A 25,847-nucleotide genomic window follows, 5' to 3' on the forward strand; every position below is an offset into this window, starting at 1 on the left:
TAGGAATATGGCTAACACCACAATGTAAGACACTCAAAGAGAATAACTATGACAAATTGTTGCAACTAGTAAAGAAAGATTTAGAATCATGGCGTAGGTTGCAACTTTCACTATTGGGCAGGATTGCTTCTATCAAAATGAATATTTTACCAAAATTTTTATACCTATTTCAGACGATTCCAATTAAATTGCATAATTTTTTTTTTGAAGAACTTAATAAGAAAATACTCAAATTCATTTGGCAAGGAAAGAAATCTAGAATTAACGTAAAGGCATTACAGGACTTGAAGAGTAGAGGGGGATTAGCACTTCCAAATTGGGAACTATACTATACGGCAGCTGCTTTAGTATGGTTAAAAGATTGGGTGAACTTACTTAACAAAAGAACGCTATTATTAGAAGGCCACGACTTGCAGAGATGTTGGCACGCCTTCTTATGGGAAGTGGGGAAACCCAATCAATCATATTTTCATAGACACTTAATTAGAGATTCACTATTAACCATTTGGAAAAAAGTACGGAAAAAACACTATTTAAAAGTACCGATTTGGCTATCGACAATGGAGGCAATGGTTCACCCCAACAATTTGGACATTACAAAAATGATCAAATATAAAGACTTATTAGATGCACAAGGAAAATTGAAAACACGACAAGAACTACAAGAGCGGGGATTTAAAATTGATCAGTGGGTATATCTCCAAATCCATAGTAGATATAAACAAGATAATAAAGATTTCGGAATTAATAACAAACTTCAGCACTTAGATAAAATTTTACTAGGATCAAATAAAAAAAATATAACTAAATTTTATAATTACCTACTGGAAGTAGAATTAGAAGAAGAGACAGTCAAAGGGAACATGATAGCTTGGAGTAGGAATGTTGGACGGAGTATCACATTAACAGAATGGGAAAAGATTTGGAACAGAAACAATAAGATCACCAAATCCGCAGCTTATAAAGACAACGCTTACAAAATGTGGCACCTTCCTCCTTCGAGGTTAGCGAAGATGCACCCCAACACGAGTCCAAAAAGTTGGAAATGTAAAAGTATAGATGGAACCTTTTTTCATATGTGGTGGTCATGTAAGGAAACCCAGAAATACTGGCAAAGAGTTAGAAGGTGGCTAGAAGAGATAACAAAAGAACAGATTGAATATAAACCAGAGTCCTTCCTGTTAGGGATTTTTGACAAACAGCTACCTAAAAAAGTGAAATATATAACAATACATATCTTAACAGCAGCCAGACTAACGTTTGCTCAGTGCTGGAAATTACCTCACATACCTACCGAACAGATGATCATCCAGAAAATCTCAGACTGTGCAGAAATGGACAAACTAACCCTAGCCTTAAAAAATAAAGATTCTTCAACATATTACAACAATTGGAATTGCTGGTATAAATGGTTAGACCAAAGATAGACTATATATTATAAAGTTAAAAAGAATGGGACAAACTTATATGAGTGCAATCTAAATATAGATATGGATAAGATGTGCGTATATGATATAAAATAAGAAGAGAAAAGATCTTACAAACTGTTGAAAATGAGAATGTTTTTAACTGTTCACTTTCTCTGCTTTCTCTTTCCTTCTTTTGCTTTTCTTTTCGTGTTTCTTTCTTTTTCCTTTGTTCTTTTCTGCCTTTTCTATTTGTGTATGTGTTGTTGATTTGTTTTTAATTGTAAATTCAATAAAATTTGGTTTAAAAAAAAGAAATCTTCAGAAGCAGGTACTTCCAAGGGAGCAAAAATAAACATAGTGAATACCAATGTGTGCAGGAACAGAATAGCATTTGACTAGGATGGCATAAGGCTCCTGCCTTGACCAGGAGGGTGGACTTGAAGATCTCAAAGGTCCCTTCAAGCCCCATGATTCTAAGAATAATCTCACACTGTGTTCTTTGAGCTTCACATAACTTCTTATGCTCCTTCATCAACCCATTTGTAATTCTTCAAGATTACAGAGACAAAATAGAATAGAAAATCACTCATTTTTATGGCATATTAAAATTCTGCAAGACTGAACATAGTTATTTTGCATTTAAAGAGCCACCTAACATCCAACTACTCTGGGCAATTGTATTTTTTTTTAAGCAAAAGCCAAAAATTACCACAATGATCTTCCAGTCACTGGAAAAGATGCCCTTCCCAGAGGAATAATATGGGCATTTCCAGTATCAACTGCAATTTGCACATTTGTCTGGTTAGACTATAATGTTTCATGCAGTGGCCTGCATGGTTCATTGCTACCCACAGCCTTCTTACCTCATAAAGTCTGAATAGATTGCCATATAATGACAGGCCATGTCAATGCGGATGGATAATAAGTAATGAAATCAGTAATGAAATCAACATTAACACACATTATCTATGAACTCCATTCTTTCCTCTTCTTAGTCTGTAAAATATTGTCACCATTCTTTTGAGCTAAGAAATGTCTTTTTTTTTTTGCAACATTATACAAATAATGAAGTATACAATTAAAATCAATATCAGTTCAGAACTGTTAATAGCATGTCTCTACCCCTTGAGGTGGAAGGGGTAGCATTCTACAACAGGGTTATCAAACTCCCGGCCCACAGGCCAGATATATCATGCGCTGGCCACGACCACACCTGGTTTAGTGAAGGGGGAAAAAGTCCCAATATGTCACATGATGCTGCCATGATGACATAAGTTTGACACCCTTTCAACAAGGGAAGGCGAATTAAAGGAAATGATTGTGGTAATTATAATATTGTAGATATTTATTCTCAAATTGTATGCTTAATGTGCTTTGGTTCTTTTCTTCTATTTTACAATGTACTACAGTAAGTATAGATAAGTAAAGTCCTGTTTACTTTTTTCTGAATTCTCTCTCCCTCCTTCCCTCCTTCCCTCTGCCCCTCTCCCTCCCCCCTCCCCCCCACATCAAAATGGTTCTCTGAATTATCAGTAATTAGGTTCAAATTTTTCATCCGTTCAGTATCTATTCCCCAGAGAAAAGGGGTATCTCAGACTCAGTGATGGCTGTGCTGAACTAAACCATGACAATATCTTTTTATGTTGCTTTCTATACTTAATCATGTTACAGCTGTTTACAAAATATTTCACACACAACAAATCAATTAAAAACAGTCTAAAATGTATATAGTATAAAGGCAGCAGGGGGTGGTGGCAGGAGGAAAATAGAAATGAAAGGAAAAAACCATTCATCCAATATTTATATACAGAAAATCTGGAGTTTCTTTTTCCATTGTTAGAATAGCTTGCTTGCATCAAGACAATTTTAAGAATAAGCTGCTTGGTTAAAAAAAAACATCCAAATACTATAAAAGCTTCTTTGTATCTTGAACAAAAGAAACGATTATACATAAAAAAAAAAATCAATTTCCTTGAAAAGAGTTGTCCCTATTTAGGTTTATTGAAGTTTTAATTCATCACGTTCTAAGTTCAGCACTCCCTTTGGCCCCCCTCGCCCCTTTGAAAATGTTTTCCCCTTTCTTTCTTTTTTCTTTTTGCAAGATAGCAGTGTGTGTGCATGTGTGTGTGTGTGTCCTCCCTCCCCCCCAAAGGCATGTCTCATAAATTATTGTGCCACTCTGAGAAACTATTCTAAATGGGATTTATACACTCCAGTATTTTTTTTAAGAATTTGTTTAGTTGGTTTTTTTTTATTATGTTGTCTTTATATGTCATCACAGTAATAATGATTGCATTTTATTTATTGTGCCATCTTGCTGAAAATATTGCAGCCACAAGAAATATGGCAGGGTCTATTATTTTCTTATAGGAGTGGATTTGATGCAAAGTTCAGAGTGCTCCAGACAAGCCTAAAGATGCAGATAAAATCTCTCTCTAAATATTTCCCACTCCTTTTGTTGATTCTGCTATATCTTCCATAAATTACAGATAGTACAGTCTCAAGCATAGATGTTTGGAGGTTAGCCTGTTTATAACAAATGAATCTCACTTTCCAATAAAGGGCATGCACGGGCTTATACTTTTGCTATGGATATCCATGAAACCTTGACCTTCCAACCAAATCTAATCTAGCATTCTTATCATCAGTTGGCAAATTTGTGTGTGTGTGTGTGTGTGTGGTGTGTGTGTGTGTGTGTGTGTAGCAAAAAGGCTGCAAGTTAATATTCACTTCAAAGTAACTAATAATTTCTTTCCATAATATTTTCTCTAAGGGTAGAACTATAGTTCATGACACACAGCTTAACAAAATACGAGATATCACCATTCCCTATCAACTGAACGCCGGAGATTACATAATCATTCCAATGGCATCACCACAAAACCAAAAATTAAAGTTTCTTCTACGAATCTTTCTTAGAAGTCAAGGCAATATAAGGTAAAGCAATCACAATTAGAACATGAATAGTGTGAGGCAAAGAAAATCCACCTTTTCCTTTGCCATTTAAAGAAATTTGGTATTCTTAAGGGCAGACATCCATTTGTCTTCTAGTTGTTTTTTGACAAATTAAACCTGTTTAAAATAAACTTGCTGAACATTTGATGAGATTATTTGAACTATTTAGTACTTGACAATGATACTTTGCTCAATATTTGACAATACTTTATTCTTGTCATGGAGCAGTGTTTTACATTTGATAATATCTGATGATCAATACGGTGTAACATGGAGAAATTGAATATGTTTGACAATTTGTATGTAACAATATGTAGCATTTAAAAAGATTTTTTTTATTGTTGATGAAATTGAATCATTTGAAAAGCTCCATTAGGATAAACAAATATAAATCTCCATATTACATGATATTTCAGTCTAATATAATTATGGTATTGATTATCAAATATTGGACCAGATAATTTGACCTAGGGCAAAGCTGTATTATCCTGGATCCCTTCACATTCACTTAACTATGCAGAGGGCTGTTACTAGAGTGTAATAAATAAAATTCCATTATCTTGATTTATCAGACAATAAAACATAATTTTCATTCTGGATTTTCTTTTTAGAAAGTCATACTGCTTATGTGGACCTTGGTCCCCCTTGGGACAAAAGAATATTCTGTCAAAAAGAATTGTGGAAACACCCATAATTTAGTACTTGGGTGCAGATAATGATTTGTGCACTATTGCTTGATAAACACACATCAAGGTTGAATATGATAACAACTGTTCTCTCTGGATCTTGTAAGCAATAAATAAAAATAGTCTGTCCTGAAGCAGTTCTCATTTTTATGTGTGTGATTTTTCCCCCTTATAGGGAGCCAAGCAATGAATTCAGTTCAGAGACGACAAAGGTATGTGGATATAAAGAAGGGATGAGTTACCTGAGGGTGTACAACATTTGCAATCTCCAAACTTCTCAACATTGGAGGGCTTTTTTGAGGCAACAAATACATAAAATCCATACCTGAGGGACAATTTAAGCTGTTAGATATATTTAAGTCAGATGTTAAAGAAATAACAAACCCTAAAAAACTCCACCCAAAATTGCAGAGGAAAAGAAACTAGAAAATCATTGGCCCTTGGACCCCAAAATGTTGCCCCACCTCAATAGAAATAGTTGCACAGCCTTTGTAGACTGATTGATTTCTAAGGTCTAGAGATAACCATTTTCCTTTTGGCCCATTTCCTAGAGGTGAAGAATTTTTTTTTACTTTAAATGAAAGACATCTATTATTGATGTGCTATGATTCAGACAGAATTGAAAAGCAGCTCTGGGTCTGAATCAGATGTGGTATTCAGCAGGTTCTGACCAGTTCTGGAGAACTGGTAGCGGAAATTTTGAGTAGTCCAGAGAACTGGTGATAACCTTCCCTTGGAGTGGGGTGGGAAAGGAGATTTTACACTATCCTTCCCTTGCCATGCCCACCAAGCCACATCCACCAAGCCATGCCATGCCCCCACCAAGCCACACTCACAGAACCAGTAGTAAAAAAAATTTGAATCCCACCACTGGTCTGAACCCTCTTGCAAGCCGCAGCAGTCACCCTGTATTTAGAAATGTAGAGACAAGGCTAGTGTCAGATCCGTGTATCTGTCATTTCTTCAGTGGAAGAAGAAAAGGGGGGGGGGAGGCTGATAAAGAAATCCTTTCTTGATGTAACCTGAATACATTTAATCTTATATCGAATTTGTATAACCCACACATAATATGGAGGGAGAAAAGCCAGATGGCCAGAACTATCACCTCTGAGAGGCTCAACCAGGAGATGAGAAGGTCATAAAAATTCCACAGTGAGATTGTACTTTGGGAATCTCTTGAATAGTTCGTTCTAACAAGAGGGGTGGGGAGGAATTAACATACTGGCTTTTGTTTCACTAAATACACATCGAGATAAGGGGAGGGGTTCTAAACTCCCTTATGTATCCCTGTATGCCTGAGAGACCTCAGACGCTGCTTTGAACTCCTACAGGAATTGTCTCATCTCAATAAAGAATTCTTTTGTGATACGTTTGGATACGTTTTCAGAAGTTCATTCTAGTTGAGTGAATGGGAAAAGTTCTGTAGCCTGACAGCTAGCATTAAATTTTATATTGGGGCAGTGCTAAAATCATGATTTTATTTATTAACTATTGAAGCAACAGATGTTCATGTTGATCCTTAGAAAGGCCTTTGGGAGTATGGCACACCTAAAGAATTTCTGCCTTTCTTAGGCCTGCATGGATGCCTCTGTTTTCAAGTGCCATTGTTACCAGAAGTAGTTGGTTGTCACTATTGAAAGGCTCTTTTAAGTGGTAGCATCCCAATTACAGTACTGTTCTTTCATAGAGGCTCATCTAGTGCCTGTTTTGATGTTATCACAGTGCCCACCTTAATCTTTCCTGGAATGCTAAAGCTTTATTCCAAGGTAGATCTTGATTATGCTGAGCTTGTATATTAAACATCATAATTATATCATGTTTTAAATTATTATTAGTATTAATCAGAGGGAACTAAGCAAATATACTAAGCAGTATATTTCTCCATTATCAGTAAAATGAAATATGTTGACAGTTTGCCTCTTTGGCATTATTGAAAAATGTAGTAAAATTTTTTGAATCCCACCACTGATACAGCACCAGTGAGAATGTGCCAATTTCCTTTCTTTCAGACAGTGGTGAGCTCTTTGGTGTTTAACCAGCACTGAAGGGCTCATCAGCTGCATATCTCAAAAACAGGTTATACTCAAGAGCATTCTAGGTTTATGGATGCTCTTTTGTCTCATTCTACTTCTTCCTTGCTCCCTAAATCGGGCGTTTTCTCCAGGGGTGGATTCAAATTTTTAACAACCGGTTCTGTGGGCGTGGCTTAGGTGGTGGGCAAGGCTTGGTGGTCATGTGACTGGGTGGACATGACTTGGTGGTCATGTTATTGGCTGGATGTGGCGAACTCAATATCACTCACATCGAGGCACGCATCTCCTCGCCTGGCCTCTCATGACTGTGGGGATGTTGCAACAGTCATAAGTGTGAAAAATGGTCATAAGTCACTTTTTTCAGTGCCATTATAACTTTGAATGGTCACTCCACACATCAAAGTACCAGCAAAGGAGGGGGAAAAGGCTCCAGAGACGTTCCTGAGACAGGAAGTCTAGTCCTACCAAGAATGTAATAAGGGTTAATGGAGAGGCAGTTTCTGTAAGCAACACCAAAATGTTTCCTTCCTGCTTTCCTTACAGGATTAATCCAGTAATTTTTTCTAACAACCGGTTCTCCAAACTGCTTAGAATGTTAACAGCCGGTTCTAGCGAATAGGTGTGAACTGGTAGAATCCCACCCCTGGTTTTCTCCCCACAAATTACTGCGAGCTGCCCTCATCCTTGAGACTTTGTTGAAAACTTGCCATTTCACAAAGCTTTCATAAAATAATATCCTTCCTTTTTTGTTCTTTAGCTGGTTGCTGGTATTGTGCAGTCTTTTTTCCCCTAGATCATGCACTTACAAATGGCTTGGGGCAATTTGAAGTTTTGACACGGGATGCCACAGGATGGAATTTAATTGGATAAATAAGAAAGACATGAATGATCGGATAATAGGAGTGTTTTTGTCACTGTCAGGCTTTTGAGGTTGGTTGCGCAATGTTGCCTGTTGTAAATGGCTAGAAACATAATGAATGAATAATAATGAGGTTTCTCATGTGGACTGATTTTTATACATGCATTTTTTTATTTTTATTTTTTTGGGATACAGGATATGCTCTTCTGGAATCCAGACAATTATGAAAGTGTCTTCTTCAGATATGCTTATCAGGTTTGTTGAATAGAAATAAAAGAGTGAATCAACAAGGCTTGTAAAATTGAGAAAGAGAGTTTTCCCATCTTGCTTTTAATCCATGCTTCAGCCATGCAGATCTCAAGGGTGTCTCTCAAAATGGTATTGATTTGCTAGTTGTTATGACAAATCAGACAAGGGACCTGGCTACACAATATATTGTTTGGAGTTGATTGCTTGTGGAGAGAAAGATGTTCCTCAAACAAGCAATTAACCGTAAACCTTAGCTACAAATAGATGTGGCTTCCTGGATCATATTTAGTCTCTCAGAATTACTTCCAGTTTGTACTTTCCACATTTGGAAAGCAGGCATCAGTCAATGTTTGGGTAATTGATTTGCATTCTTTCTGAGCCAAGCTGCATGTGTTCACAGGAGATGCTCTTAATGGCTTAATAAACTGTTATAAAAGACTCCTTGACTTAGTCGAGAGAAAAATTGCTGCCAAAAGCTTCTGTACAATAGACCTCTCACAGCTAATAGTTGTATCAGCACATAAAAGGTGAAAACAGCAGTGCTGACTGTGAAAGGTGCACACAGTTTGTCTCCAGAAGCAGTCAGGGCAAGGAAGGAAAATGATAGCAGTCTCCTGAGTCAAAGCAAGTCCTTGCTGGAAGCCAGATATTTCCAGCTTCTATGCATCTTTTAGGCGTCCAGTTAAAACTCTTTGAACATGCCAAATCATCCTACTTTCTTTTCTAATAATCGCTCAGAAGCTTTAGTTGAGACCTAACTTGAAAAAAAATTGGAAGACTAGAAATGGCTTCAGGTACAGATAATATAAAAGTGGCTCTATATATAGCCACTGAGTTTTAATATTATATGTACCCAAAACTATCTGTCTGTCTGTCTGTCTGTCTGTCTGTCTGTCTGTCTATCTATCTATCTATCTATCTATCTATCTATCTATCTATCTATCTATCTATCTATCTATCTATCTATCTATCTATCTATCTATCTATCTATCCACTAAATTTAGATAGATAGATGACAGACAAACAGACAGATAGATTGATAGATTGATTGATAGAGATAGATGGATGATAGATAGATGACAGATAGATAGGTGACAGACAGACAGACAGACAGCTTATAAATTGAACATAATTCTTTGTTTTTGTTTGTAATTTTTATTTGTAAACTTCTGCCATCCTTTGAATCCCCCAAGCCACTGGTATTTTTACCTTGATTTTGGCTTAATGGAGGAAATGGTGGTCACCATCTAAATCGCTGTGGAGTGAAACACTCATCTGTGAAATACTGTGGAGTGAAACAGTCACCTGTTTTTCTCTCTGTGTTTCAGTTTTATTTGCTTTATTTTATTATCTTTTTAATGTGGAAATAGAAAGCTCATTCAAGCAGACAGCATATAAGTTGCTGCTTTCTCTCTGTTTGGTAATTTTCAAGGCAACTGAATATTATGAGAATCCACTTCTTAAATATTTGTTACTAAAATTAGCTGATTATTTGCCTATAGAACATGATAAACAAAACATCTCTGTCTCTCTGAATGTGTATTTGTATTTCCCAATAATAAATGAATCAAGGGAATTTAGAGAAGAAACAATATCTTCAAATTAGCACGTAAATAAATGAGGAAATCTAGATTTTGTATCTTTCTCGGACATCTGTCAGGTGCAACTCTTTCTTGCATTTTTAAAATGTGCTATCTGGAACAGGGCAAAAATAAACCACCAAACTACAAATGAAACCTAGGGGAAAAAAGGGGGTAGGTGGGATAGAAAGAAGGGCAAAAGAAAATGAGCTAGTGGGAAATTATCCCAAATAAATAAAAATAAATAAAAATTATTTCTATAGATGTAAAATTAAGAACTACTGCGAGAAATAAGACAAAAAGATTCCTACGCTTCAAGTGCTATCTAAGATTGAACCTGGGATGTTCTGCCTAGAATGGGCAGTGACCTTAGACCATAAGTCCTTTAATTAAGTGGATATAGCAACAAGACAAGATTCCAAGGAACCATACCCCTCATAAGCATTTTTTGTTTGTGTGTATGTTTGTTCTACGTTAGAACTCCTACTTAGATGCTTCACAATTACAAAGGATTCTGAATGATGTTCTTCTAAAAGGTAAAATTCATAGTTTGTGTCCAGTTTTAATTGTTATCTATATCTGATTCTGTCCTCTTACTTTTCCTTTGTGTTTGGTTCTATTCAGTTGCTGTTTCTTCAGTAAGAGGCATAATTGGTACACTGGGTCATATTAAGTCTGTTTATTCACTAGTGTGGGGACAAAGACCTCAAGCCGTCAGCTGAGCTCCTGTTAAACACTGCCTGTGTCTCAGTAGGACAGGGGCTCCAATGTGCTTAGCAAAAGGAATTTCTGATCATTAGAACTCAAAAGTCAGAATAACAGAGTTAGAAGGAACCTTTGGAGGTCTTCTAACCCCTTGCTCAAGCAAGAGACCCTGTACCATTTCAGACAAATGATGGCCAATATCTTCTTAAAAACTTCTTGTGTTGGAGCATTCATGACTTCTAGAGGCAAGTTGTTCCACTGATTAATTGTTCTCACTGTTAGGAAATTTCTCCTTAGTTCTAGGTTGCTTCTCTCCTTGGTTAGTTTCCATCCATTGCTCTTTGTCTTGCCTTCTGTTGCTTTGGAAAATAGGTTGACCGCCCTCTTCTTTCTGGTAGCCCCTCAAATATTGGAACACTGCTATCATGTCATCCCTAGTTCTTCTTTTCACTAGACTAGATAAACTCAATTGCTGTAACCTTTCTTCATATGCTTTAGCCTCCAACCCTCTAATCATCTTTGTTGCTGTTTTCTTCATTCTTTCCAGAGTCTCTGCATCTTTTTTATAATATGGTTACCAAAACTCAATGCAATATTCCAAGTGTGGTCATAATAAGACTTTATTGATTAGCAGTAAAGCTTTCCAGTTTCCCACATTCCTCCCATCAATCATTTCCAGATTCCCTGACTTCCAGTATGTGATATAGGTGAAAAGAAAAATAAATAAATCTCCTTTGGAGGCCTAACTATAATATCCCTTCTTTGGCTATATATATTGTATATATTGATTGTAATTGATTCACCTGAATGAGGTGCTTTGCCTCATACAGATACATCAGCCAATAAGGTTTCAAAGCAGAGCTGATCTGTTGCTTGGCTTTGATGAAAGTGGCTTCTGTTAATGTTCAGAAAGCGCTTTTAAAAAGTGAATCAAGCTTCAGCAACTGTTCTGCAAATAAGAACTGGGGCATTGTGACATCTCACATAAGCAATTTGAAGAAGTCCTCCATTTGAACCTTCCCCACAAGAAAATGCCTCTTGAACGGTCTGCACAAACCTAATTGGAAATGAAAATATTTCTACAATGACATATATCTTTGGAAGTCCCTGGACTTCTGGAAAATCTGAAAGATTTATTTGCTCTGATTTAAATTTAGCTGGCCCCAATATTGTCTAGCAATCCGAATGCACTGACTCATCCAGGATTTTGTTGGTTAACAATTATTCCAGGTCCAGAGTCCTTTGCAAAGGAATTTTGCTAACTTATACATTTATATATGGACTTTTAATAATTTTTATTGTCTTGCTTATTTTATGTCACATTGTTTTATTGAAATGTGTATTATTATTTTTTCTATGCATAGCTTAAAGATCCTATAGAAAGAATAGAATAACAAAAATAACAATAAGAAGAATTCAGTAGTCTGCATTTTAACTCAGATGCTACTTTCCAATTTCTTCTATCTCACTAATTAAGATTTACACAGTGATTATTGACTTTAGATTTGATTGTGAATTTTAGATTATTGAGTCATAATCTTTTTAGCCCTGAAAAAATGGGCTAGAAATGTATTCAATATTAAAGAAACATGCCACAACATTATGATAAAAATTGGTATTTCAGACTGTCATATTTTGATATAGGAATGTGCAGATAGATAGACAGCTATTTAATTGTGAATTTTACATTATTGAGTCATAATTTTTTAACCCTGAAAAAAATGGGCTAGAAATTAGTATTAAATTAGTATTAATCAGTATTAAACAAACAAGCCCACAACATTACTATAAAAAATTAGTATTTCAGACTGTCATAGAAATGGATAGAGATAGATAGATTATAGATAGATAGATAGATAGATTATGTATGTATGTATGTATGTATGTATGTATGTATGTATGTATGGTATTCAGCTTTGTTCGGGTATTTTCCCACGTCATTATAGTTGTGCTTTTAAAGTTGTAGAGACATTTCAGCAGAATCTCATCTGCCATCATCAGACTTGTGTATTGTGTTCGAACACAATACACAAGTCTGATGATGGAAGATGAGATTCTGCTGAAACGTTGCTACAACTTTAAAAGCACAACTATAATGACATGGGAAAATACCCGAACAGAGCTGAATGCCATACATATAAATACCCACGAAAACTTAAGAATATATTATATATATATATATATATATGTTTTCTGAGGTTCTCGGGTATTTGTATGTGGATCTTTGGTTATTCGGGTTTTCTCCCGCGTAAGATTCAAAGTATCTAGGCAACGTTTCGGCGAGGTCCCACTCGCCATCTTCAGGCTGGTGCTTTCGGCTTAGTGCCAGTGCAAGCAGTGTGTGACCGGAGCTGCCATCTCTCTATATATACAAGTGGTGGGGGATGGTGTGCTGGGCTGGTTGGCTGTGCTGCAGCCTCTTGATTGGTTGATGGAGTTGATGTTGGTATAATGGGCTGTGTAATGGCCTTTTGTTGTAGAGATATCCTGGATCTTGTGCTGTCATCTCCTGGGTCGTTAGCCTCTTGTGTTTTAACGGCTTGGGTAATGGGTTGTGTGATGGGCTTGTGAGTTCTTTTGTTGTGGTATCCTGGGTCTTGCGTTGTAATCTCCTGGGTCGTTTGTGTTTTGATCTCTTTTCGATTAGCCTCCTGTGTAGTAACAGCTTGGGTAATGGGTTGTGTGATGACCTTGTGAGATTTATTGCTGTGGTATCCTTGGTCTTGTGCTGTGATATCCTGGGTCATTTGCTGTGTTGTGACTTCTTGAGTTCTTGAGGTGTAATTTCTTGAGTTTTCTGATGTGATGTCCTGAGCGGGTGGCTGTGATGTAGCATTTTGGGTTTTTAATATGGCTTTGAGTTTGGGGTCTGGGTCTGTGTTCGTTTGGCTTCGAGTTCGTGGTCGTGCCACATCTTCATGGTGGGGGTCAGTTTGCTTCATGTATGGTTCAGAGGAGTTTGAAGTGGGTAGTGAGTTTGAAGTGGGTAGTGATGCAGCTGCAGTTGCAGCTGCAGTGCGGCTTCTGGTCTGTGGTCGTGTCTCATCTTCTGTGTGGGTGTGAGTCTGATTTTTACGTGGAAGTGTGGTGGTGGCATCTTGTGTGGCCCTCATGGGTGTGGGTCTGGTGTCATTTACTACAGACAAAATTAGTAAGGTACTACACAGACATCACATCAGGACTGCCTTCAAAACAGACAGAAAAATAGCAGCCATCCTTAGCAACCCCAAAGATAAAATTGACCTGGAAAACCAAGGCATATACGAAGTCCCCTGTGCATCATGCCCGGCCACATACATTGGACAGACCAATAGAAGAATAAGCACCCGCCTGGATGAACACAAAAATGCAGTCAAAAAGCTGGAACACACTTCCTCACTAGTCCAACACATGGAAGCCACAGGTCATAGCATCAACTTCAATGGCACCAAAACCCTGGCCACTATAGAAAACCCTAATCACAGAATCATCAGAGAAGCCATAGAGATTGAAAAAGACCAGAAAGCATGAACAGAAGAGATGATTCCACCAGGCTGTCAATCATTTGGAAGCCTGCACTCACAAACAAAAAAATCTCACACCACAAGCCAGGCAAACACCTGGGCACAAACAGATCCCCCTGATACCTCCAGCTCAAACACACCCCAACCAGGCACCCAGATGAAACCCAGCTTCCTAACTAATGATAGCCGTCCATTTACCCGAAGCCAAGCTGCACTAAAGGCCTCCATTAAAGCAACACAATGCTGCCAGCCAATCAAGATACAAAAAGAGCCAAAAACAGACAGAAGATATTAGAGACACCAATCAAGCAGAACACAGCAAACTCCGAGACCAATAAACACAGACCAAGACTCCCAACCAATCAGGATGAAGAAAAAACCATTCTGGCACAGCAATAGGCTGCCCCAAATTCAAATCTGAAACTACTGTAAAAGTCTGACTCACAGACGGACACAATACAGAAGCCTGATGATGGCAGATGAGATTCTGCTGAAACGTTGCTACAACTTTAAAAGAACTACAATGACGTGGGAAAATACCCGAACCAAGCCGAACACCATACATGTAAGTACCATGAAAACTTAAGAAAACAAATATCAAACCTCTACGGGAGGAAATAAACAGCCAGATCAAAACCTACGAAAACTGGAAATTAAAAGAGCAGGAATACTATGTGACCTCCAATTCCTACGCAGCTGCAGAGACAACAATACTACACCAACCTGCTTCAAATTAACATTTCATCAAAGCACAGCAGCCACTAAACGTATCCTGAAAAGAACTGAAATGGCTTTACTACGGAACGAGCTCCACAGTAAGAGATTCCAATTAGATCAGTTAAACAAAGATTTGCTAGCACTACACCTGGAACTGAGCAGCAAAATCCACCCTCTACTTTGGGACAAGATAAAACAACTTACAACTTGGAGAGCTGATTCTGAAGGTATTTACAAACAGGAAAATTATTGAAAAATTAAAGAAATTAGAACATGACAAGAAAACCCCAACAACTCACAACAACACCTGAAACAATTAGTGCACAACGTTTCCAACAGAGAACTCACCAAAACAGAAACAGATGTCCTAACCAAAGGATTCAATTATGCTATAGCACCCCAAAAATCCCCACAGAATCCATCATATGTGCAGTAGAATCCAGCCTAACTAAATTAAATACAGATGAAGCTGATAAAATAAGACACCAAGTTACCAACATCTTATGCACAAGCAAACCACCAAAAAGCAACTTACAGAAAAATGAAATCAAAGCACTACAAACCCTGAAAAGAGATAGCAGCATAATCATCCTCCCAGCAGACAAAGGGAATGCCACTGTAGTAATGGACAGAAAAGACTACGAAACAAAATTGACAGACCTACTCCAAGACTCCACATACAAACCCATAAACACTGACCCAACCACATATCTGGAAAAATTAACCAAGAAGAAAATTATAACCAGCCACATAAGCAAAGAGATCCAACACATGATCATACCCAGAGAGAAATCTTCCAGATGCCCCAAACTATACGGCCTCCCAAAAATACACAAAGAAGGCATACCTCTCAGACCCATAGTCAGCTCCAGAGGAGCACCACTACAAAACCTAGCTAAACACCTAGCAAAAGAGCTACAGCCCCATGCTGAAACAGCAGCTTCTCATGTAAAAACTCATACCACTTCTTGGAAATGATCAAAGATCTACACGTGGAGCAAGAAGGTCTGCTTGTAAGTTTTGACGTGGTTTCACTATTCACTCAAGTCCCGATAAAAGAGACCCTTGAAATCATCAAAAATAAATACCAACCAGCTAAACACCTCATGGAACTAACAGAACACTGCTTAACCAACACATATTTCATATACAAAGGACAAAGATACAAACAAATAGAAGGAGCTCCCATGGGATCACCACTGTCACCTGTCATTGCAAACCTGTTCATGGAAGAATTAATCCAGAGCCCTGGCCAATGCCACCCTCAAACCCAAACTATGGTTAAGATACATCGATGACACATTCGTGATTTGGCCCCATGGACAAGAAAACCTAAACAATTTCCTAACACACCTAAACAGCGCACACCCCAAAATCAAGTTCACCATGGAAACAGAAACAAACAAACAACTACCATTCCTAGATGTACTAATCTACAAAAAACAGATGGCACACTAGGACACACCATATACCAGAAGAAAACCCACACCAACCGCTACCTCAATGCCCAATCCCACCACCACCCAGCACAGATAAACTCCGTGGCTAAAACACTAATTACAGAACCAAACGCCTGGCAGACAAGACACACATTAAGACTGAACTATGCACCCTGACTAAAGTACTGACAGCCAACGGCTTCCACAAAAGCAAAATCACCAGCTTGATCCACAAAAACACACTGAAACATAATAGAGACCCAGAAGATGAACAGACCTATGGAACAGCTGTCCTGCCCTACATAAGAGGTACTACAGACAAAATTAGTAAGGTACTACACAGACATCACATCAGGACTGCCTTCAAAACAGACAGAAAAATAGCAGCCATCCTTAGCAACCCCAAAGATAAAATTGACCTGGAAAACCAAGGCATATACGAAGTCCCCTGTGCATCATGCCCGGCCACATACATTGGACAGACCAATAGAAGAATAAGCACCCGCCTGGATGAACACAAAAATGCAGTCAAAAAGCTGGAACACACTTCCTCACTAGTCCAACACATGGAAGCCACAGGTCATAGCATCAACTTCAATGGCACCAAAACCCTGGCCACTATAGAAAACCCTAATCACAGAATCATCAGAGAAGCCATAGAGATTGAAAAAAGACCAGAAAGCATGAACAGAAGAGATGATTCCACCAGGCTGTCAATCATTTGGAAGCCTGCACTCACAAACAAAAAAATCTCCACACCACAAGCCAGGCAAACACCTGGGCACAAACAGATCCCCCTGATACCTCCAGCTCAAACACACCCCAACCAGGCACCCAGATGAAACCCAGCTTCCTAACTAATGATAGCCGTCCATTTACCCGAAGCCAAGCTGCACTAAAGGCCTCCATTAAAGCAACACAATGCTGCCAGCCAATCAAGATACAAAAAGAGCCAAAAAACAGACAGAAGATATTAGAGACACCAATCAAGCAGAACACAGCAAACTCCGAGACCAATAAACACAGACCAAGACTCCCAACCAATCAGGATGAAGAAAAAACCATTCTGGCACAGCAATAGGCTGCCCCAAATTCAAATCTGAAACTACTGTAAAAGTCTGACTCACAGACGGACACAATACAGAAGCCTGATGATGGCAGATGAGATTCTGCTGAAACGTTGCTACAACTTTAAAAGAACTACAATGACGTGGGAAAATACCCAACCAAGCCGAACACCATACATGTAAGTACCCGGAAAACTTAAGAAAACAAATATCAAACCTCTACGGGAGGAAATAAACAGCCAGATCAAAACCTACGAGAAACTGGAAATTAAAAGAGCAGGAATACTATGTGACCTCCAATTCCTACGCAGCTGCAGAGACAACAATACTACACCAACCTGCTTCAAATTAACATTTCATCAAAGCACAGCAGCCACTAAACGTATCCTGAAAAGAACTGAAATGGCTTTACTACGGAACGAGCTCCACAGTAAGAGATTCCAATTAGATCAGTTAAACAAAGATTTGCTAGCACTACACCTGGAACTGAGCAGCAAAATCCACCCTCTACTTTGGGACAAGATAAAACAACTTACAACTTGGAGAGCTGATTCTGAAGGTATTTACAAACAGGAAAAATTATTGAAAAAAATTAAAGAAATTAGAACATGACAAGAAAACCCCCAACAACTCACAACAACACCTGAAACAATTAGTGCACAACGTTTCCAACAGAGAACTCACCAAAACAGAAACAGATGTCCTAACCAAAGGATTCAATTATGCTATAGCACCCCAAAAATCCCCACAGAATCCATCATATGTGCAGTAGAATCCAGCCTAACTAAATTAAATACAGATGAAGCTGATAAAATAAGACACCAAGTTACCAACATCTTATGCACAAGCAAACCACCAAAAAGCAACTTACAGAAAAATGAAATCAAAGCACTACAAACCCTGAAAAGAGATAGCAGCATAATCATCCTCCCAGCAGACAAAGGGAATGCCACTGTAGTAATGGACAGAAAAGACTACGAAACAAAATTGACAGACCTACTCCAAGACTCCACATACAAACCCATAAACACTGACCCAACCACATATCTGGAAAAATTAACCAAGAAGAAAATTATAACCAGCCACATAAGCAAAGAGATCCAACACATGATCATACCCAGAGAGAAATCTTCCAGATGCCCCAAACTATACGGCCTCCCAAAAATACACAAAGAAGGCATACCTCTCAGACCCATAGTCAGCTCCAGAGGAGCACCACTACAAAACCTAGCTAAACACCTAGCAAAAGAGCTACAGCCCCATGCTGAAACAGCAGCTTCTCATGTAAAAACTCATACCACTTCTTGAAATGATCAAAGATCTACACGTGGAGCAAGAAGATCTGCTTGTAAGTTTTGACGTGGTTTCACTATTCACTCAAGTCCCGATAAAAGAGACCCTTGAAATCATCAAAAATAAATACCAACCAGCTAAACACCTCATGGAACTAACAGAACACTGCTTAACCAACACATATTTCATATACAAAGGACAAAGATACAAACAAATAGAAGGAGCTCCCATGGGATCACCACTGTCACCTGTCATTGCAAACCTGTTCATGGAAGAATTCAATCCAGAGCCCTGGCCAATGCCACCCTCAAACCCAAACTATGGTTAAGATACATCGATGACACATTCGTGATTTGGCCCCATGGACAAGAAAACCTAAACAATTTCCTAACACACCTAAACAGCGCACACCCCAAAATCAAGTTCACCATGGAAACAGAAACAAACAAACAACTACCATTCCTAGATGTACTAATCTACAAAAAAACAGATGGCACACTAGGACACACCATATACCAGAAGAAAACCCACACCAACCGCTACCTCAATGCCCAATCCCACCACCACCCAGCACAGATAAACTCCGTGGCTAAAACACTAATTACCAGAACCAAACGCCTGGCAGACAAGACACACATTAAGACTGAACTATGCACCCTGACTAAAGTACTGACAGCCAACGGCTTCCACAAAAGCAAAATCACCAGCTTGATCCACAAAAACACACTGAAACATAATAGAGACCCAGAAGATGAACAGACCTATGGAACAGCTGTCCTGCCCTACATAAGAGGTACTACAGACAAAATTAGTAAGGTACTACACAGACATCACATCAGGACTGCCTTCAAAACAGACAGAAAAATAGCAGCCATCCTTAGCAACCCCAAAGATAAAATTGACCTGGAAAACCAAGGCATATACGAAGTCCCCTGTGCATCATGCCCGGCCACATACATTGGACAGACCAATAGAAGAATAAGCACCCGCCTGGATGAACACAAAAATGCAGTCAAAAAGCTGGAACACACTTCCTCACTAGTCCAACACATGGAAGCCACAGGTCATAGCATCAACTTCAATGGCACCAAAACCCTGGCCACTATAGAAAACCCTAATCACAGAATCATCAGAGAAGCCATAGAGATTGAAAAAGACCAGAAAGCATGAACAGAAGAGATGATTCCACCAGGCTGTCAATCATTTGGAAGCCTGCACTCACAAACAAAAAAATCTCCACACCACAAGCCAGGCAAACACCTGGGCACAAACAGATCCCCCTGATACCTCCAGCTCAAACACACCCCAACCAGGCACCCAGATGAAACCCAGCTTCCTAACTAATGATAGCCGTCCATTTACCCGAAGCCAAGCTGCACTAAAGGCCTCCATTAAAGCAACACAATGCTGCCAGCCAATCAAGATACAAAAAGAGCCAAAAACAGACAGAAGATATTAGAGACACCAATCAAGCAGAACACAGCAAACTCCGAGACCAATAAACACAGACCAAGACTCCCAACCAATCAGGATGAAGAAAAACCATTCTGGCACAGCAATAGGCTGCCCCAAATTCAAATCTGAAACTACTGTAAAAGTCTGACTCACAGACGGACACAATACAGAAGCCTGATGATGGCAGATGAGATTCTGCTGAAACGTTGCTACAACTTTAAAAGAACTACAATGACGTGGGAAAATACCCAACCAAGCCGAACACCATATATATATATATATATATATATATATATATATATATATATATATATATATATATATATATATATATATATATATATATATATATACACACACACACACACACACACACACACATACACAGAGAGAGAGAGAGAGAGAGAGAGAGATACTAGCCAGAGAGTTTTCATATATAGGTCTTTCCTTTTCTGTCTGGTTAGTTCTTTTCCCTTCTGTTCTCTTTTGTGTCTCCTCTCCCTCTCCCTCCCACATATACTTTCCACCTCTTTCAATTGTAGTTACCTTTCCCCTTTGCTCTGGTTCCATCCTGCTTACCCCACTCCCCCTTAACTTTTTGTTATTCCTGCTGGAAGGAAGGAGGGAATCTTTCTGGAGCTACTTGAAGGTTTCTGTATTTGTGCATGAAAGAAAGCATGGTTAGCATATGTGAGGATGTTGTAAATGGAATGATTTGTTCTATAGACAAATACATTCAATAAATACTGTAGTGATTAATCCAAATACAAGTAGCCCTCAACTTATAACCATTTGCATTAGAAGTACAACAGCATTAAAAAAATTGACTCATGACTAGTCCTTGCACTTATGACCATTGCAGCATTTCCAGGGGTCAAGTGATCAAAATTCAGGCACTTGGGAACCAACATGTATTTACGATGGTTGCAGAATTCTGGGTCAAGGTGATTGACATTGGAGATCTTCCCAGCCAGTTTATGACAAAGTCAGTTGGGATGACCACATGATTCTCTTAACAACTGCAGTAATTTTGTTAATAGCCATGGCAAAATGTTCGTTAAATTAATTGCCTTGCTTAGGCGGTGGAAATTCTGATCCCAATTGTGATCAAAAGTCATAAAACAACCCATAATATAAATTTACTTTTGTCCAAAGTGTGACTTCTTCCCAGGATATACTGTATAATAACATATACACCCATATTTCTCTGTCTATTGGAGATAAGGGTTCAACTGGAAGTGGCTATTCTAGACAAAGTGAAGAAACTGGACATTTATTTATTTTTAATTTTTTGGTATCTACTTTTCATTTGAGGGATCATCTTAAATTTGATATTGACTTCCTTTGAGTAAAGTACAGTATTAAGACACGCCATTGTGTCTTAATATTATGCCCTTTCTCTCTCCAGCCCAATCTATTCCTGCTGTCAGGAAAACTGTTTTATATGTATTAAAACCATACTTTTTGTCAATCTCTCTGTGATACACAAGGCATGATCCAGCTCTTTCCCAGATGCTCATGTAATTTCACAAAATACTGTGAGCAACAATCACGCTGGAGTCCAATTTTCCTGGTTTCAAAGTAAGCCATTTCAGTGTGGTGTGACTTCTAACCCCTTGTTCTTGATGTATGTTGCTTTTTTATTTGTCTGCTTATAGATCTAATGAAAAACAGGAGGATTTTATTGTACTGGCTGTCAATCTAGTAATGACAATGAAAATAACAATTTGTGTTAAGATGGCAAGTTAGGGTAGCTTGTACAGTGTCTCTTAAGGCAGATTGGGCAACTTGCAACCCAAATACACCCCAAAGCTCCAAAATTCAATGTTGCTACTACATTTCAAGAGCAAATCACGCTGTTGAACTTTGGTGGCAAATTACTTAAAAGCATTGCCTTTTTCTCTATAATATTTAGAGTTGGGGTAGAAAAGTTAAACTGACAAATGAAAAATGTCCCAAATAATATTATTTTTGACTTTTGGATGACCTTTATATTAAGTTCAATTTTTTTTAAAAAAATGTTATGCAATTGTTCTATATATCTTTTAAAATTGCATTTTATTGTCTTGTCTGATTACAAAATATTTGAGAGGCTAAGAGGGAAATGTTTCAAAAGAGTTTGTCTTCAGTTTCAGCTAAGGGTAAGGCTAGCAAAAGTAGGAGGAGATTATGCTATATGCAAAAGCTATGAAAAACTTATGAATCCATGTCTGGACCTTTATATCTAGTTATTTTAGAGCTTGCACCATTCTGTTCTGTTATGATCTCATCCACCCTTTTGTATCATACCAAAGACAGAATATGACTATTGTGCCCTTTCTCTCTCCAGCCCAATCTATTCCTGCTGTCAGGAAAACTGTTTTATATGTATTAAAACCATACTTTTTGTCAATTTCTCTGTGATACACAAGGCATGATCCAGCTCTTTCCCAGATGCTCATGTATTTCACAAAATACTGTGAGCAACAATCACGCTGGAGTCCAATTTTCCTGGTTTCAAAGTAAGCCATTTCAGTGTGGTGTGACTTCTAACCCCTCGTTCTTGATGTATGTTGCTTTTTTATTTGTCTGCTTATAGATCTAATGGCTGGCCTGGGAACTGGAGATGGATTCAGCTTTGATTCATGCAAAAGCCTTTTAGCTCTGATGGATGTATCTTTTCAACAAATGCAATAAACTTTCCTTATGCTTCTCCTTCCTTGCTTTGAGTTATAGCTGTGCTGAGTTTCCCATTGCACAAGTGCTGTGAATAACTATTTACCATAAGATCTGCCAAGTATTTATGAAGAAATGCTATGAATGGCCATGATCTTCATCTTTGGGCTTTTTTCTCTGCCACAGATTTTTACATGGAAGGAGAAGATCTTTATTTATTTATTTTTTATTTATTTATTTTGATTTGTCAATTGCTTACAAGATAATAGGTATAAGTATATACATAATTATGAATACATGAAATGGGTTCATATAAGAAAAATAAAAAGAAACAATAGGACAGGGATGGTAGGCACGTTGGTGTGCTTATGCACACCCCCTACAGACCTCTTAGGAAAGGGATGAGGTCAATAGTAGAAAGTCTAAGGTTAAAGTTTTTGGGGTTTGGGGAAGAAACCACAGAGTCAGGTAGAGTATTCCAGACATTGACCACTCTGTTGCTGAAGTCGTATTTCCTGCAATCAAGTTTGGTGCAGTTAACCTTGAGTTTGTATCTATTGATTGCTCCTGTGTTGTTATGGTTGAAGCTGAAGTATTCATTGACAGGTAAGTCATTGCAATGTATTTTATATACCATAGTTAGATCAGACCGAAGACTGCATAATTCATAATAATCCTCCCCAAATGTAACTTTTTTCAGCTTCAGAAAGCCCCAATCCCCTCCCCACAATCCAAAACAAACAAACAAAAAATGGATTGTATTTGTGTTAATAAATTATTGGGGAAAATCTTAGTATTTAATCTTCTACCCCTATAAGAAAGCTTTCATTAGGGACTAACTACAGATGCATTGGTTGTATATTAATAAAAAACATCAGACTAAATGACGATCCAAATTCACTAATGACACTTTGAGATTTAATCAATCCAATTGCCCTTAAAACAATTACAATTTCTGTGATTCTGTCTTATAGAAGGACCATGTATGCCACCCAGCCCAACTTCTTGCTCCACAAAAGAATCCAACTTAAAGTTTCTGTAACAGATGGCCTCTGCCTGAACATGCAGTCAAGGGAAGCCCCAGTAGGTTAGGGTGTTCTGACTGAATGGTTGGGAGATGGTCAGAGCTGAAGAGGCTTCTTGGGCGAGAAGTGAAATGTCTTCAAAGAACAACTAGAAAATCCAGTTGCCTCTTGAAATACACACCTTTGGGACAACCATGATCTGGATGACTTATAATCTCCATAGACATTCAGTCAAGGGAAGATTCTCTCATCATTTAAAAATAATTTTATTTAAGGATTTCCTAATTTTCAACTTGAAACTGCTTTCCTCTCCCACATATTCTTGCTTTGTCCTTGGATGGTATAAAATAGGCCTTGGGAGTCTTTTGTGTTATCCAATTTCCAGGTCGATCGGTCTGTTCAGAAAATTTCTATCTTTGCCTCAATCAGATTTATTTTATTTTATTTATTTATTTTGATTTGTCACTCTCTTACAAGATAATAGGTATAAGTATATACATAGTTATGAATATATGGATACATATAAGAAAAAAAAGAAACAATAGGACAGGGATGGTAGGCACGTTGGTGTGCTTATGTACAGACCCCGTACAGGGGTGAGGTAGGCAGTCTAAGGTTAAAGTTTTTGGGGTTTGGGAAGAAACCACAGAGTCAGGTAGAGTATTCCAGACATTGACCACTCTGTAGCTGAAGTCGTATTTCCTGCAATCAAGTTTGGTGCGGTTATATCCTCAGTCTTCTCTTCACAGGACTCAGTTTGTAGTTTTGTGATCATTGTTCCAATTTATCTGAATATTTAGTGAACTAGATTAGATACAATGTGTAAAACAGAGTATGATCAATAGAGGAATGCAGGAAATCACAGCAAAAAAAACCTATACTTCTGTGGCTATATCTTAAACCTGCATTTAATCTCCTAGGGAGTGACAGTATATCATTCCAATGCCCGACACATGGTTTGTAGCCAACTACATTTTCTGTCACTTTTTTTACAAGTACTATTAGAAAACCAGATACCCTCCATTCTATATCTGTACATTTTATTTCTTTTTCCCATGGGAAGAACACATTTCTATTAACTTTCATTCTGTTATTTTCAGCCTGTTCTGTTAATTTAGAAAGTCTGTTTTGAAGTAGGTTTCCATTTTCTAACATATTAGCTATCTCATCCAAATGTGTGTTGTCTACAAAAGTGTTAAGCATTCCCTTCAGTTCTTAATCAAAGTAATGTTGAAGAGTACAGGAACCTGTATTGGCCCTTATGGCATTTCACTTGATACCTCATTCTAGTTTGATGAGGTATCATTGATGAGCACATCCTATTAGAACTAATTCTGCATCTACCCAATTACCATCCAGCCAAACATAATGGGCTTGCTAATCAGAATAACATGAAGTACTTTGTGATGCCTTTCTGAAGTAAAGATATACTGTAGTACATTTATAGCATTCCTGCAAGTGCCAGATTTTTTTTAAAAAAATAGATAAGCTTAGTCTGGCAGGATTGTTTCTCACAAATCTAAACTAGATTGTTTTCAAGATATTTACAAAGAAATCTCATTATTAAGAATCTTTAAAAGAATTTTAGTATTATTACTAGTTCCCTGGATCAGCCTTTCTCTCTTTTCTGAATAAATGAGCATCATTTCCCTTCTTCCATTGGCCTGGAATTTTATCAATGCCATGATTTCTAAAAGATAGAAAAGTGATAATAATAATAATGCTCATTCCTTTCATCCATGCAGTGATATTGACAGACTCTTCTTACCAAATAGCATAAGTGGATGTAGAAAGTTTCAAGTGCATCAGTAGAAGAAAAAAGGGCATTGGAACAGTATCTGAAGGATAATGAAGAAGATGCCCTGAAGCTAGTACATCAGGTATTCTTACTGAATACTAAAGACATCAAACTGGCCGAAAAGAAAGGCCAAATAAAAATAGAAAAGAGACATGGCAAGGCAAAGCATTATACGATCAGTATATAACAAATTAGCAGGAAAAACAGATAACACAAGACCTGGAAATGGTTAAGAGCAGGAAAGTTGAAGAAAGAGGCACAGGGATAACTACAAACATTGGCATGACTAAGTAGCAACTTAGAATGCCTGCAAGAAATGCCATTTACCTGCAGTAAAGAACTGGTGGGATCACAAACTAAAATAATAGAAAATGAAGAAGCTAAAGTACTCTGAGATTTTAAAATACAGACTGGTACCT

The 25,847-nt window shown here is 37.9% G+C and overlaps 1 protein-coding gene across 5 annotated transcripts in view; it reads left to right on the plus strand.

The window, feature by feature from the left end:
- Nucleotides 1–25,847, plus strand: part of CAPN13 (calpain 13) — a 185,252-nt gene that overhangs the window by 64,796 nt on the left and 94,609 nt on the right. For all 5 annotated transcript variants that reach the window (XR_015749499.1, XR_015749500.1, XM_087965160.1 and 2 more), the window contains exons 12-16: nt 4,183–4,346; nt 5,226–5,262; nt 8,138–8,197; nt 10,250–10,307; nt 22,529–22,602. Coding sequence is in view for 3 of the 5 variants with exons in the window: in XM_087965160.1 (XP_087821286.1) it covers nt 4,183–4,346; nt 5,226–5,262; nt 8,138–8,197; nt 10,250–10,307; nt 22,529–22,602 (393 nt within the window). In the remaining 2 variants the exon portion in view is untranslated. The remainder of the gene's footprint in view (nt 1–4,182; nt 4,347–5,225; nt 5,263–8,137; nt 8,198–10,249; nt 10,308–22,528; nt 22,603–25,847) is intronic.

This window comes from Notechis scutatus, chromosome 1, assembly GCF_049901735.1.
Source record: "Notechis scutatus isolate UNSWTSFEM ecotype Mainland chromosome 1, rNotScu1.2, whole genome shotgun sequence".
Taxonomy (NCBI): domain Eukaryota; kingdom Metazoa; phylum Chordata; class Lepidosauria; order Squamata; family Elapidae; genus Notechis; species Notechis scutatus.